Source organism: Rhopalosiphum padi, chromosome 1, assembly GCF_020882245.1.
Source record: "Rhopalosiphum padi isolate XX-2018 chromosome 1, ASM2088224v1, whole genome shotgun sequence".
In the NCBI taxonomy this organism is placed as follows: Eukaryota; Metazoa; Arthropoda; class Insecta; order Hemiptera; family Aphididae; genus Rhopalosiphum; species Rhopalosiphum padi.
This window is the reverse complement of record NC_083597.1, coordinates 23,304,670-23,318,713: the sequence shown is the minus strand read 5'-3', so window position 1 is coordinate 23,318,713 and position 14,044 is coordinate 23,304,670. Positions and strand designations below refer to the sequence as shown.

Below are 14,044 nucleotides of genomic sequence, written 5' to 3'. Positions count from 1 at the left end.
ATTTCTTTTCTTTCTTTTATTTTTCTTTTTAAATTTTAATACGCTGTTATCAAGAATATTTTGAACTCATCATTGATCTATTCGTAAAAAATATAGTACCTAACCTCAATGTCATTTTATTGTGTCTAACATAGTAAACAAATAATAAGATAAAACTAAACTAATACTTAAATCTGATTAAAAATGCATGCAATAATATTCAAATGAAAAAAACTTTTAGGCGCATGAGACCGTTGTAAAATGCCAACATTAATCCGTTTTCTTTTTTATGTTTTGTCTACATTTCACGTCTTAACCGGCCGTTTATAATCCTATCGTTTACATAATACCCGTATCCCATATTATAATAATATAATATAGGTGTATTGTTCGTAACTTCGTAAGTCATAATAATAACGGTACATATTTTCAGTGTTCAATAACTATATATTATACGACCTATAAATAATATATAGTAATATATATTTTTTTAAAACCTATCTCCCAGTAAACCGGTTCAAAGGTCTTGCGGTTCCTTTGAACATACGATACGAAAAAAAAACATAGATACATACTCGAGAAACTTGAAATAAACTTAAACGACAATTGTCGCCTATATACAGCCGTGTGCGTCGTTCTCACGAGTGTCATCGTCATCAGCGTTATGTCGTCGTCCTTGAAGGGGAAGGGGGAGCCGTCACGATCGGTGCAACAAATCGTACATTTTGGGAACCACTCTGAACACACAAGGGTCAGCCGGTGACGGAGTGCAGGCGCTTTTCGGTGAGGGCATTAAAAATTCTTAAAATGGGGTGGAGAACGGGGGCAGAGAGACTGATAATCCTCCGGCACGGTCGATATAATAGTAGGTTTCGATAATATAACGCGCTCGCGTATGTGTGTGCGTCTGTGTGTGTGTGTGTGTGAGCACGCCCGTTTGGTAACCCCTATACCGACTATACACACGTGTGCGTGAACGGGTGTATGTGTATGTGTGAGTGTGTGTGTGTGTGTGTGTGTGTGTGTGTGCACTATAGCCCTCCAACACGACGGGGTGCCACCCATTGCATATCTTTAGAGCCCTTTTGTATACGCGTACTTATATATATATATATATTTATATATTTATGACTCGCATATCCTGCACATGTACGTATTGTATAATATAATTTTATACCGACATTCTAGTTCTAAAGAGTCCGTCGCTTCGCCGTCCCTTCCTTCCCATATCCCTTTCGCTGGGGCCCACGTCATATTATGTATGAGGTTCGGACTTGGGAGATTTTTAACACGCAAGAAACGTCGTACGACGACGATATATACATATATATATATATTATTATTATTATTGCAATATTGTGGGTAGCTTATTTTTTAATAACATTTTTAAACACGAACCGGATATAGAACGAATGCCAATTTCCTTGCACGCTAATGCGCTAAACGCAAAACTGACTGCTACCTGCTGCAGTGCCAACTGATCGTCGTCACCGTTGTCTGGACCGGGACGACCGGTTCCGGTGTGACTATTGGAAAGACGTTTTAGACGACGACAAAACACACTTCATGATAAACGCCATCGTCGAGTATGACATTGCGGATTTACGGTCGCGTGTACACCATCAGGTCCGAATCATTAAAATTAGAACAAGGCGACATCGAATAAGCTTTTACATAAGCTCGCTGTAGATCAATCCTAAGACCACCTTGAGTCCTTGAACCTAACCTAACTATATATTATTAATTATTATAATATAACATTTTTACAAGAATGGAAATTGTTTCGACGAACACATGAATCGAATATCAATGTCCACAGCATGCTGTAGTAGTTGACTTTTAAACAAATGTACATTTTAAGCGTAGTTTTTGCTTTGTCCGTTTTTTGTTTATTCTTTTTTTTTTATGCGACATTATTTCCACAACGCTATTTAAATAATTTTAAAATATTCACAACAGATATAATCAGTTCCGGATTTCCGCGAAGCCGGTTTTTCTGGGGCAACTATAATACGTGGTCTCACATGGATAACGTCCGTTAGGCAGCTACAGTAGACTGAAAAGTTGTTATACAAACAGCCGCCTCCGTATGGCCGTTTGTTGAAATTAAATAATTGTTTTGAACAGTCCTGTTTCAAAGGAAAATCAGCTTATGAGTTAAAACTTTACTCAAATTCTAAGTAGTTCTGATTGATGAAAACGGAGACGTGGCATCTCGTATATTTACGTCACACAAGAATGGTAGATGATATATTATATACATAATATGATCATTATATTATTATCAGGCTCTTAGATAATTCCTTTTACTTTTGTTATATAACCCTTGAACAACCCTGTATAATATGACTAAGTATTTGACGAAAAGTTTTGGAAGGTTACGCGAAGCACTGGAAAGGGCCATTTGATATTCATCATATTAAGTCGTAATCCATTCCTTCGTGTTCCCGAATGGCCAATTATATGTACCATATTTGGCCTGTATGCCGTATGAACCGCGTGGTTATATATATACTTGCAGCAATTATTTAATACTGAAAATCAATAACAATAAGCAAATATTAATAAATGTGTGCACATTATTGCACAAACAATAGAATACAAATTGACCAATATAAATTCAATTAACGAAATATCAAATATATTCAATTTTATAAACTTTATGTTAAAACTTCAAAACCATACATTTTATAATCTGCTTGTATGCTACTAAACACATTTGAAATTAATATTTAGTTTGTTGGATTCACTTATTTGAACAAGTTTAAAACTTTGTTTATTTTATTCATTGTGAAAATAATCAAAATAAATTAAATTAAAGAATTTATATTTTATAGACATTTTTATAGAATTTTAAGCGAAAATACTTCACGTATACGATTTTAATTAAATTCTTTTTAATAGTGTACTTGAATAATTATTTTCTGTTATTTAAATTTATTATAACATTCGTTTACAGAATATAATATAATGCATTTTAATACATTCGTATAAATGAAAACTAAAATTAAGTGTTTTACAAGAAAAGCTTACATAGCTGGGCTAAGTAAAATTTTCAGACTTTTAAACATCGACCAAGCAATGCATCGTAGAGTTTATAACAGCTATATCTGCTTCCAAAAGCTCGTGTATCGATTTTATACTATTTCCCAAGAGAGATGTAACGTCGTTTTGAATTCCATTAACTCTTGGAAAATTTTCAAAATTGTTTTTATATATTACACAATTTATTATTTATATTTTTTTTATGCGAAACGTTTATTATAGTTTATTTTTAAATAAATATTGCAGACATTTTATCACCATTTTAATGTAAAATCAACACGCTGATAGTAAAAATAAATATTATTTCAATCGATGTTTTTAAAGTTTTTGGTTAATAATTTTGTCAGGAAAATTATATGATTTATGATCTTAAAAAATAATATTATGTTTTAACTAATCTAACAAGATATTATACATACAACGATCAATAACATAGGATATAATATTTGATAGAATAAAGACTAAAGTAAATCATTGAAAATTTGAATTCTTCGTCATGTGACCTGAAATTTTTGATTATCAAAATATGAAAAATGAAATTTTAGCTTTCTTTTAAACATGTGTTTAAAAACATTAAATACGTTCTTGTTATTATTTTACATAATACTTTTCAAAAAATTATTTAATATTGTAATGTCGCTAATAGGATTTAATATAATTTGATAAAAACTGTTTTTACTAAATTTAACATATATAATAAAGAAGACGTAAAAGTAAAAACACTAAAAACTAGTTGAATGTTGATAAGTGTAGTTTTTTACTCCTCCTCCGAATTATTCTATAATATTGGATGTTGTCATGTTGATATCAAAAAACTAAAGAAAACAATGTAAATATATTTAACAACCCTTATATTATAATATACATAAGTACTACATAGAATACATTTCTCGACAATTGTCTGCGTAAACTAAATTATGTTGATCCTTCGTTAATATATTATTTTAATTTTTATAGTTAAATGTAATACAAAATGATGGTTATAGATAAATGACGAATAAAATAAACACCATTAAATATAAATAATATAATACAGCTCATACTTTATATAATATTATATCGTAGTATTAATGTATTATTATTAAACACATAGTTATGTTATACACATATAATATGATGAAAATAAGTGTTTATTTCTTATGTTATTATTACTTATTACTTATTATATTTAATTAAAACAAATACAGGATGTAACCGTGTAAGGCAGGGGTCTCCAAACTACGGCCCGCGAACAAGTTTTAACCGGCCCGCAGCACCCATAGGACGGTAAATAAAATATAGATATCTAAAGTTATGTATAATTTAAAAAGTCGTTATCGCGGGCAAATACATCAAATCAAAATATAGATCAGCCATGACTGACAGACACTTGGAGTCAATTTTGAAAATTGAAACTAGCAACATACAACCTCAATTCGATTGAATATTAGCAGAAAAACATCAATTTCATACTTCTTATTAAAAAAAAAAATTATTAAAATTACAATGTATATATTATCATTTAAATTTATACCAATTATATTTAAGTATATTGTAGACAATATTTTATAAAAAGATTTAAAGTAAACTTATATTTGTATATCTACCTATATTTTCATAAAATTAAAAATGATGTGTTAATAAACTTTTGGCCCGCTAAGAGCATTTGATATTTTTTGTGGCCCTTGAATAAAAAAGTTTGGAGACCCCTGGTGTAAGGTATTATTCATCAGCAAATTTTGAATTTATATAATACCCGTGAAACAGATTTATTCATACTTACAATACAGAATAAAAATAATAATTATACAAAAAATGCGTTAAATGAAAATCAATGATGATCAAAGCACCAAGTCGTATCTATGCATAACTTAAAATTAAGTTTCAGTAGTTTCACAATAGATTTATCATGTTATGAAATATCACGATATTTTAAAAGCGTTTTAACTGAATAAACAACTTTGTCTCACCGTAATGTTTATTATCACACACCTATAATACTTAGCTATTACTATACGTCTACGAGTCTAATGTATACAATGTTATACTATACATATATTACCTAGTGTAAAATGTATTTTTTTTTATCATTTTATTTACTCTAACTGTTTTTAGATAACACTGTACAAAAGAATGTTTCTTATTGTTGGTTATACGATTAGATACAGAGAATTTTGAGTTAAAGGCATTGTAAAATGTAATACTGACTATAAATTGTTGCAGGAAATAAAAAAAGGATTTATCAACTTTTAGATATTATTCTCTATAGTCTCTACTGATACAGTGATACGATTTCTTAGGTGTAACGTTAAACTATACAGTATACGTGTGTTTATGTTTATAGACGTGTGTATGTCTAATTTGACACGAAACAATAAATTCATATTATAGTATTATTAGTATTAAACCTAAATGACATGGGCATATATCGATACATCACAATATAATATTATACTTATACAGACAAACAGTTAAATGTTAACTCGTAATGAAATATTTTTTACAGACTTTTTCACGACTAATTAATCGTGTTAATATTTTGAGTGTTATTAATGAGTATTTTTTTATAATATACGGTTATAAAAATAATAATAGAGCTACAGTAGATTGAAAACAACGTCTCTGGTGAGCAAAGGGTGGCGGTGATGGCGTGTTTGATCTTTTGTCATTTTCAAATTGTATACAACCATTCGTATTTTTAAACGTATTCTATTATTCAAAAGGGATTACCTAAATACCGGGAAAAAAATTGAATCGATTCGTGTCATACGCTATTGTAGATACTATATGGCATATACGCAAGTGTTTTCGCATTTGAATGCCATATTGTGTTCGTTCAATTGAATACAATTTACCAGTTACTCGTACGTATATGCGTTATATATACTATATAGGTATATATGTAATATTTAAAGCCATACACTGGTTACATATATGTATTTATACTTTTTCGCGACATTCATCGAGGTATAGACACTCTCATCAATTGGACACATTTTCATATTCGCGAGTACAAATATTTCGGACGTTACATAATTGTCGACGGATCTACAGCTGAGATCACCTAGCTGTAATAGCTACATAATAATATAGTGTATACCCAGTGGCGTAGCCAGGATTTTTTTTCGGGAAGCTGATCAATTTTTGTTGCAATTTTCGTAGACCATTAAAAATTAAAATAATTTTTAAATTTTCTTGATATTTCAGGGGGGGCAACCCTCTCAGCCACCACTAGCTTACGCCACTGTATATACCTATTACTAATGTCTAATATGGTAACATTTAAATATTATAATATAATATTATGCATAATACATTACATAACAAGCAAGGTATACTTACTAGTTATTACCTATACAATATTGTAGTAGTGAGACCGAATCGGATTTGCGGTAAGCTACTACACCGGCACACCACAGTCCACAGACTATAAACATCGAAAATATCGGTGTATAAAAGATATACTACAGTGAGCACCTATGTGCGGTATGGACCGGTACAAAAAAACAATGTAAGCTTACATTATATTATTATTATAATAATAATAACATGACGTACGTAGCCAATACGTAGGTATTGTGCAATGCGATTTTGGTAGCGCGACAACCGAAACCTCGGAAGACCGCATTGCGTCGTTATTGCACTACGTCCGACCCTATTTTTCGGTTGGCGATTTGAGGAATAAGAAACATCCACTGAACACCTCGGCGAGCTGGTGTAATAATTGTTTTGCGGGTCCTCTTATAGCACTAGTCCGACCTCTATTCCGCACAAGAAATGCGATGGTCGACAAATAAATTATTGTTCTCCCTCAAAAACAAATAACTCTGTTGAGTCACGGCGAACAGCGAACCTATACATACCTATGCATGACTTGCGATCAAGTATGGGCAAGTGCAGAAAGTGCAGTTACTATCACTTGTTCGGGGATTATCTTACGCGCCTACATATATATATAGGCTATATTACATTGTTTTATAAATGTCCGACCGTATTACTCGGGCGAGACAGAGAAATCTCTCTTAGTCCGCGAGCGCGTTGCAATGTATTTACGTTATTGTGTCCGAAACAGGTATGTTATTTTCTCTCCCTCCGGTGGTACGGCCCGGGGGCGGCTGCCGAGACGACGGCTGAGGGTCGGCCGTACAACTCGTAAGGATTTCTTTCCATTCGTATATAATAACGATAATAATAATATGTGGTGCTAGCGACCCCGAGTCTCCCCTCTTCGTCGTGCGGAGGGACGGCGACACGGTCGGCACACACGCACAATATTTTATATGTACCTAAAAACGACCAGCCGCCGTCGCCGCCGCGCATGCAACGGCGTGGCGGCGGCGGAGCCTGTCAAACGTTGACAAGTGGTCCGCCCGAATTGGCGTGCAACACGAAACGCACATCACACACGCACACACACAAGCGCACAAGGAGGCGGTGGGTACAGACAGAAAAACGTACATACCTGCTGGCAGAAGCAGCTGCACCGCAACTATAATCTTCCCTATCCGCCCGCCGTGGAAACCACTCCACCGCCGCAACATGCCATCCCCCACCCATTCCTACCCTACACACAAAGACCGTTTCAACCTGCCACACACACACACACACACACATACCTACCACCACCGGTCTCCCATTATTTTAATCATTATAATTACGCATAATAGGAGTACCATTATTGTTGTGTGCGCGCGCGCTTGTGTGTGTCTGTGTGTTTATGTATTATTATTATGGAATAATATATATTATAAAAGTATATGTTATTTAATAAATCTTTTAGAAAAAATAACGACAAAGGCTTGCGTGATGCTAAATAGTTTTGAAAAATAATTTTTCGTCGTTTTTTTACGTCTAATATGTTAATTTGTATTAACGGGGACGTGTGTATGCGTTCGGGGATGATACAAATTTCCTAACGAAATCGACAGTCATTGGATTTCATATCGGAAAAATCCACTAGCTCCGTTTAGTAATTACTCACATGTTTCGTGTTTCTAATACTTTACCTATGCGCGACCATTATAATAGTAACGCGTGTAGATTGACGACGTGAAAAGAATAAGGTCGTCTGTAGGTACGGAAATTATACGAACAATTTTCTATTTCTTTGAATTCTTGCAGCTACAGTTGCATAATATTATATTATTCTATCCGCCTAAATAATATTATAACACAGAATATACATATAAGAGGGCCTGGAGAAACACCGCGAGAACCATGACATTCCTAACAAGTATAACTCTTATTCGGTTACCCGACACCGGGCCCATTTTCCTTAAAATGAAAAAAAATACTATACATTTTTTTCAAATGCGAAAAACATAATATCACTACCACATGTAGATGTATTTCACATCGATGTCCGGTTGTTTTTCTTGTCAGACTGACTCATGGTGACGTATTTTATACTATACCATTTTATAATTGAACATAAATACCCAACGATGTTTTTGAAATTACCTGTGTGATGCGAGAAAAGAAATCGTGTCCAATAATATAACTGCAGCAGCCCAATTTATCGCAACATCAGCCATCGGGGTGTATATAAAAAAAAAAATACCGACGAACGAACCATAATTAATTGAATATAAATATGATCCATATTCCATAATAATATGAAGGGTTGTTTTTTTTGTATGGAAAAATAATAATCCGTAACTTATGCTCGATAATAATAATAACAAAAAAAAGAATGATAAAAAATGATACTCGCGTAACACGAATTTCTCGTAATTAATTTAAAATTTTCATATCCACGAATACTGTACTTTGAAAATACGTTCAGACATTCGTATTAATTTTTGTATAAGTATTAGACTTAATAATAATAAGAGTTAAACTCCGCGTTTAACAAAACAAGTGCAATACTTTTTGTACCTTTATGAATAAAATATAATATTATACTTGACAATTCGCCACATTTGGCAGAACTAAAATGACGTACCGGTATACCTACCTAAACCGGCCATTTATACCTATAGGTTACCTATGAACCCAGCAGCTATTGTTCTCTGCACAGTATTTCTTAATTTCTAGACTTAAACATAGCGACATTTAAGATCGATTTTTGGGTAAAATAAAAAACACAAAAACAATTAAATAAAAACCATGGTTAATAGGTATAATTTTTGTTCTTAAATATATATCAATTTTTTAACAAAAATATTTTATATACAAATTTTTTTCATAATGACAATAGTCTACAGTGTTTTAATCATCTGGATTCCATCTAGGTCACCTAGTGAGTGGTAACTAGGAATAATGTCAAGGCTCGTAATGTTACGTTGTTTTATATTTTTTATTTTTACCTACCTACCTATATGTATATAGTTTTTCGCGAACACAAGTCACAATTAAAAATTAATAATAGGTAATCATAATAATCATAATAATAATAATAATAACCAATCCGTTTGGCTTCACACATTGAGCAAAAAAACGTTTAGTCTAAATTTCATTCGCAACGAAAAAACAAACATAGGTAAGTCTTAAGTTGATGTTTTTTCTTTTTTATCGTTCATAGATTTAACATTATACAAACAATTAAAAGCATTTTTATTCAACAAATAGTGGACGTGCGGTTAAACAAAATAACATTATATATAAAAAGAAAAGAGACCTAAACAATGTATTGGTAATTTTTTTTCTTTATAAGTACGTTCAAATATATAGATTGTCTGATCTCTGTTGAGCTTATATATAATAATAAAAAAGAATAATAATAATAATAATAATAATAATAATAAAAATGTAAACGAAACAAAAATATTGGTTATAATTTTAATTACAAAGAAAAATATAATAAACGGGTAAAAAAAAATTATTATAATAATAAAATACTTAGTAGATTACTACCTTGTTATATTATTTATATAATATATTTTTTTTTATTACATGATGAGCATTAAACTAAATTATCACATTGATGTACAAAATGTAAGTAATTGAACGGAACAGGGTGAAACTAGTATCTGAATTATAACAAAATAAGATGAGTCAGGTACCTAGTTCAAATGTAAAATGAATAGTACCTATACTAAAAAAAAATAATAGACAAGCCAACAACGATGGATGGTTTAATTGCAAAATCTGTCAGCTTTGGAGAGTGTTATCGAAGGTCAAGATTAAGATAAAAACATAATGAAATAACGATTATACAATTTGTAATACAGAATTAACTAAATGAAGTTGAAAAGGAACCTGACCTATGAGAATATTAAACTAACAATGACTTTATGATTTATAGCTTTTCAAAATAATAATAGTGATAATACATTTTGTTAAATGAACTCAAGATTTTACATGATTCGAGTTCAAGTAAAATGCTTAAATTTCATTCACGAGGAAAAATAATGTCATTAAAACATAAAAACTGCAGGAAAGCATGACAAATTTCTCAATTAGGTATGTAATATTTATTAATATAGGTAATAATAATAATAATAATAATAATAATAATTAATAATCATGATAATAATAATAATAATACCTAATAATATATGAATTAGATGTTGTCAAATAGAAATGATGGCAGAACCCGATATTCTCAACAAAACATAATATGTTACTAACTTACCTAAATTATAAATATATATCACATATTGAAATGTTAAAAAACAAAATATTCCTTCGGTCATCTAAGCTGCCACAAGTCTTCATTGACTGTATCCCTCCTGATGTTGGGCATTTTTAGAATCTTCTCTTTGGCTTCTTTGGTGATCTTTGTGCACCCGTACAGATCTATGGACCGCAACAGTTTGCACGAATCTGACAAATGCTCCAGACCCTTGTCAGTGACTGAGTTGCACTGGCCAATATTGAGCACCTCGAGGTTGCGAAGCGATTTCGATATGTACAGTATGCCATCATCAGATATTTGGCATGAACCTAAGGACAGGGTGTGCAGGCCGTATAGCCCGTGGGAGACATGGAGAAGTGCCTGGTCGCCGATCTTATCACAGAACGACACGTTGAGGCTGCCCAACTTGGTACAACCTTCGGACAGGTAACCGATGCCAATGTCGGAGATGTTGTCGCACGCACTCAGGTTCAGCTCGTCCAGAGTGTTCATGCGTGACACATAGTTGAGACCGGTGTCTGTGATGTTGACGCAGAAGCTCAGGTTGAGACTACGCAGGGAGCGCAAGCCCTCAGATACATACTTGAGGCCCTCATCGGTGATGTGCTGGCAGTCTTGTAGTCCCAGGAACTCGAGTTGCGCGTTGCCGTCGGTCGAGTCCTTGCTGGCGCCGCTGATGTGCGACAGGCCCACGTCGGACAGGTGCCAGCACGACCGCAAGTTGAGATACTTGAGTTTCTTGAGTTTGCGCGCGATGTGCGAGAAACCCTTGTTGGTGATGTACGAGCAGCCCTGGATCTCGAGGCGGGTGAGGCCACGCAGCGTGTCGGCGATGCGTATGAGACCGCCGTCGGTGAGCTGCTTGCACAGCGACAGGTTGAGTTCGGTTATGTTCGGGTGGTGTTCGAGGAACATCTGGTGCAGGTCCTCGTCCTTGATGTGGTAACAGCCGCTCATGTTCAGCGACACCAGGTTGGGCACGTTTTGGACGATCTCGCGCAGACACTTGTACCGGGAGACGGACAGCACTTGGATGCGCTTGATGCCGCGCTGCTTGAGGCTCTCGTACATGGGATGCGACGACCGGCACATGTCGATCTTGGCCTCGACGCCGCGCCACACCGACTTGTACCAAGCGGCCTCGCGCCACGCGGTGCACACCTGAGCGGCACGGCCCTTGTCCGGCACGTCCAGGTAGCTGAAGATCAACGCCAATATTTCGGGGTACAGCCGGTGCACGTGCGTGGGCCGGTTCTCGTCGTACTGACATCCGCCGGCCATGGTCCGCCGTTCCACTGTCGTCGACGACTTGACCTTGCGCGCGGCCACGGGCTGTACGTGCGCCTGGTACGGTTGCACTCGGTACGGCTGGAACCGCGAGATGTGCCTGTACGAGATGGGCACCTCCGTGAAGCCGCCCAACTCGTCCATGATGGTCCCGTACGGCCCCGCCGACATGGCGTGTCGCGCGTGCACTGCGGTGGTGTTAGGTCTCACGCGTTGTCGTCACCGTCGGCCGGTGCGTGTGCCGCGGCGCGCACCGACGGCGTTGGCTCGCGTTCCTTCCGCGAACTCTGAGGGGCCGCGTCAGCAACGCATCGCGAAATCGGCGTAGACGACGGCGGCGGCAACGCACTTCATGGCGGAGCGAACGGCGTGAGGAGAAAAACGCACACGAACAACGATACTGTTCGCTGCCGAGACTTATCAATACGGAAAGGAAAAAAAAAGATATTGATAAACCTACAATCGCGATCGCGCACACAATCAAAATGCGACCGTATCGCGAGATAAAATGTGAACGTTTATCGTATTGTGGTTACGCACGTCACGAGAGCGTATACCGTACTGACGGCGGTAACGGGGGAACGGGTCGGACAAAAAAACCGTGTACTACGCTGCGTGTGTGTGCGTGCGCGTATGTGTGTGTTGGGTGTGTGCGCGCGCGCGCCCGTGTGTGTGTGGCGATATTTCAAACGAACGGTCTCGGCGGTGGGGGGTGACCGTCACGTCGCCGTCGTACGGTGCGGAGGGAGCGCGGGGTGTTTGTGTTCGCTCGAATAGTGGAGGGGACCAGCGACCGCGGACGAGCGAGAGAGTGACGAGAAACGAGCGAGCGAGTGTGCGGGACGGGGAACGAGCGTGCGAGAAAACGAGTGGGATAGAGAACGAGAGCGCGAGAGAACGAGTGGGAAGCGGCATTGGTAGCGAGCGTGTGAGAGAGGTGTAGCGGATTGGTGGGTGAGAGAGACGCCGACGCAGCGTCGGCCCCGTTCGGCCAGAGTCGCCGGCACCGCCGGTGCTGCCATCCGACGACAACCGCGTTTCTCGACATTCTCGTCGTCGTTGTGACGTCGTCTTTCAGCCTTCACCACTTTTGTGACCGCTTCGTCCGTACATCGGTACGTCGGCCACTGCCGCGCGCGTCTTTGGTCTTTTTACCGTATTCGACTTGCTCTCGTGTGCTATAGTCGCGTATGACGTGTAGTTTGTCGGCGGCGCGCCGACGAGTGTCGTCTGCGTTCCAGCGAATTCCTACGGACGGGTTGAGTTGGATCTTCTGTTAGCCGTGTTGCGGGAAGAATGGTGGGGGGGGTGTACTATATAGTTGTGAGCCCCTCAACGGGTCCCACATGACGGGTCGTACGAATGTGTACTGCCGTCGTCGTGGTGAAGAGGTCTCGCGGCTTACAAATTTACGACGGGTAGTGTGTGTGTGTGCTTATAATCGTGCGAAGTAGCGAAATATTAGTCGTGAAATTCGCGATGACGATAGAGACATCAATAGCATATTATAGATACACAATATCACAATCGTGCCCGACAATCTTAGATGATAATATTATGTTGATGTGTTGGGCACAGACTGCAGACACCGCGTGAAAGATTCCAATAGTCCGCTATTCGCGAGTATATTATAACGATGACCAAATCAACAGTTTTAAAAAATAATCTACGCGGTTGCCCGAAAAATCGAAATTTTTACTAAAAATTGAAATGACCAAACAACGTAATAATATCATATATATATATAGGTACACAATGATAATAATATAAATATATTATATATATATATATGTTATAATGTATTCCAGAATACCGTGTACGGCGGTGCCTGCAGTAAATTACAGGTAGTATGAGTAGGATCCAACAACAACCTGTACCCGCATTGTAAATTATATACGCGAATATTATAGGTGTAGTTTTGTAATGGGAACATTGCACAGCTGCTTGTACATATATTATATTATAATATAGCTTGTGCAACGGTTACAGTTTTCTACTCCGTCGTTTGGAATACACCACTCGTTTATCTACATGTAAAACTCCTGGAAATTAATATTCGTTCCTGGTTTTCAGCCGTTACTTATAAACACTATATTTCGTCGATATAATGTATTTTTTACGTGATAAACAGGTAATATCCACTGCAGTGCCTATTCAAAATTGAGATTTCTAAAT

At 36.6% G+C, this 14,044-nt stretch overlaps 1 protein-coding gene across 1 annotated transcript; it reads right to left on the bottom strand.

Moving 5' to 3' along the window:
- Positions 1-9,098: 9,098 nt before the first annotated feature.
- Positions 9,099-12,938, bottom strand: LOC132928075 (F-box/LRR-repeat protein 14). The gene has a single exon (XM_060992645.1). It carries the CDS (start codon positions 12,038-12,040, stop codon positions 10,637-10,639), a length of 1,404 nt encoding a protein of 467 aa, XP_060848628.1. The 5' UTR covers positions 12,041-12,938; the 3' UTR covers positions 9,099-10,636.
- Between the last annotated feature and the right edge of the window lie 1,106 nt (positions 12,939-14,044).

Bases quoted from the DNA above. Each gene is read 5' to 3' on its own strand.
- LOC132928075 (XM_060992645.1), bottom strand. From the start codon at position 12,040: ATGTCGGCGGGGCCGTACGGGACCATCATGGACGAGTTGGGCGGCTTC.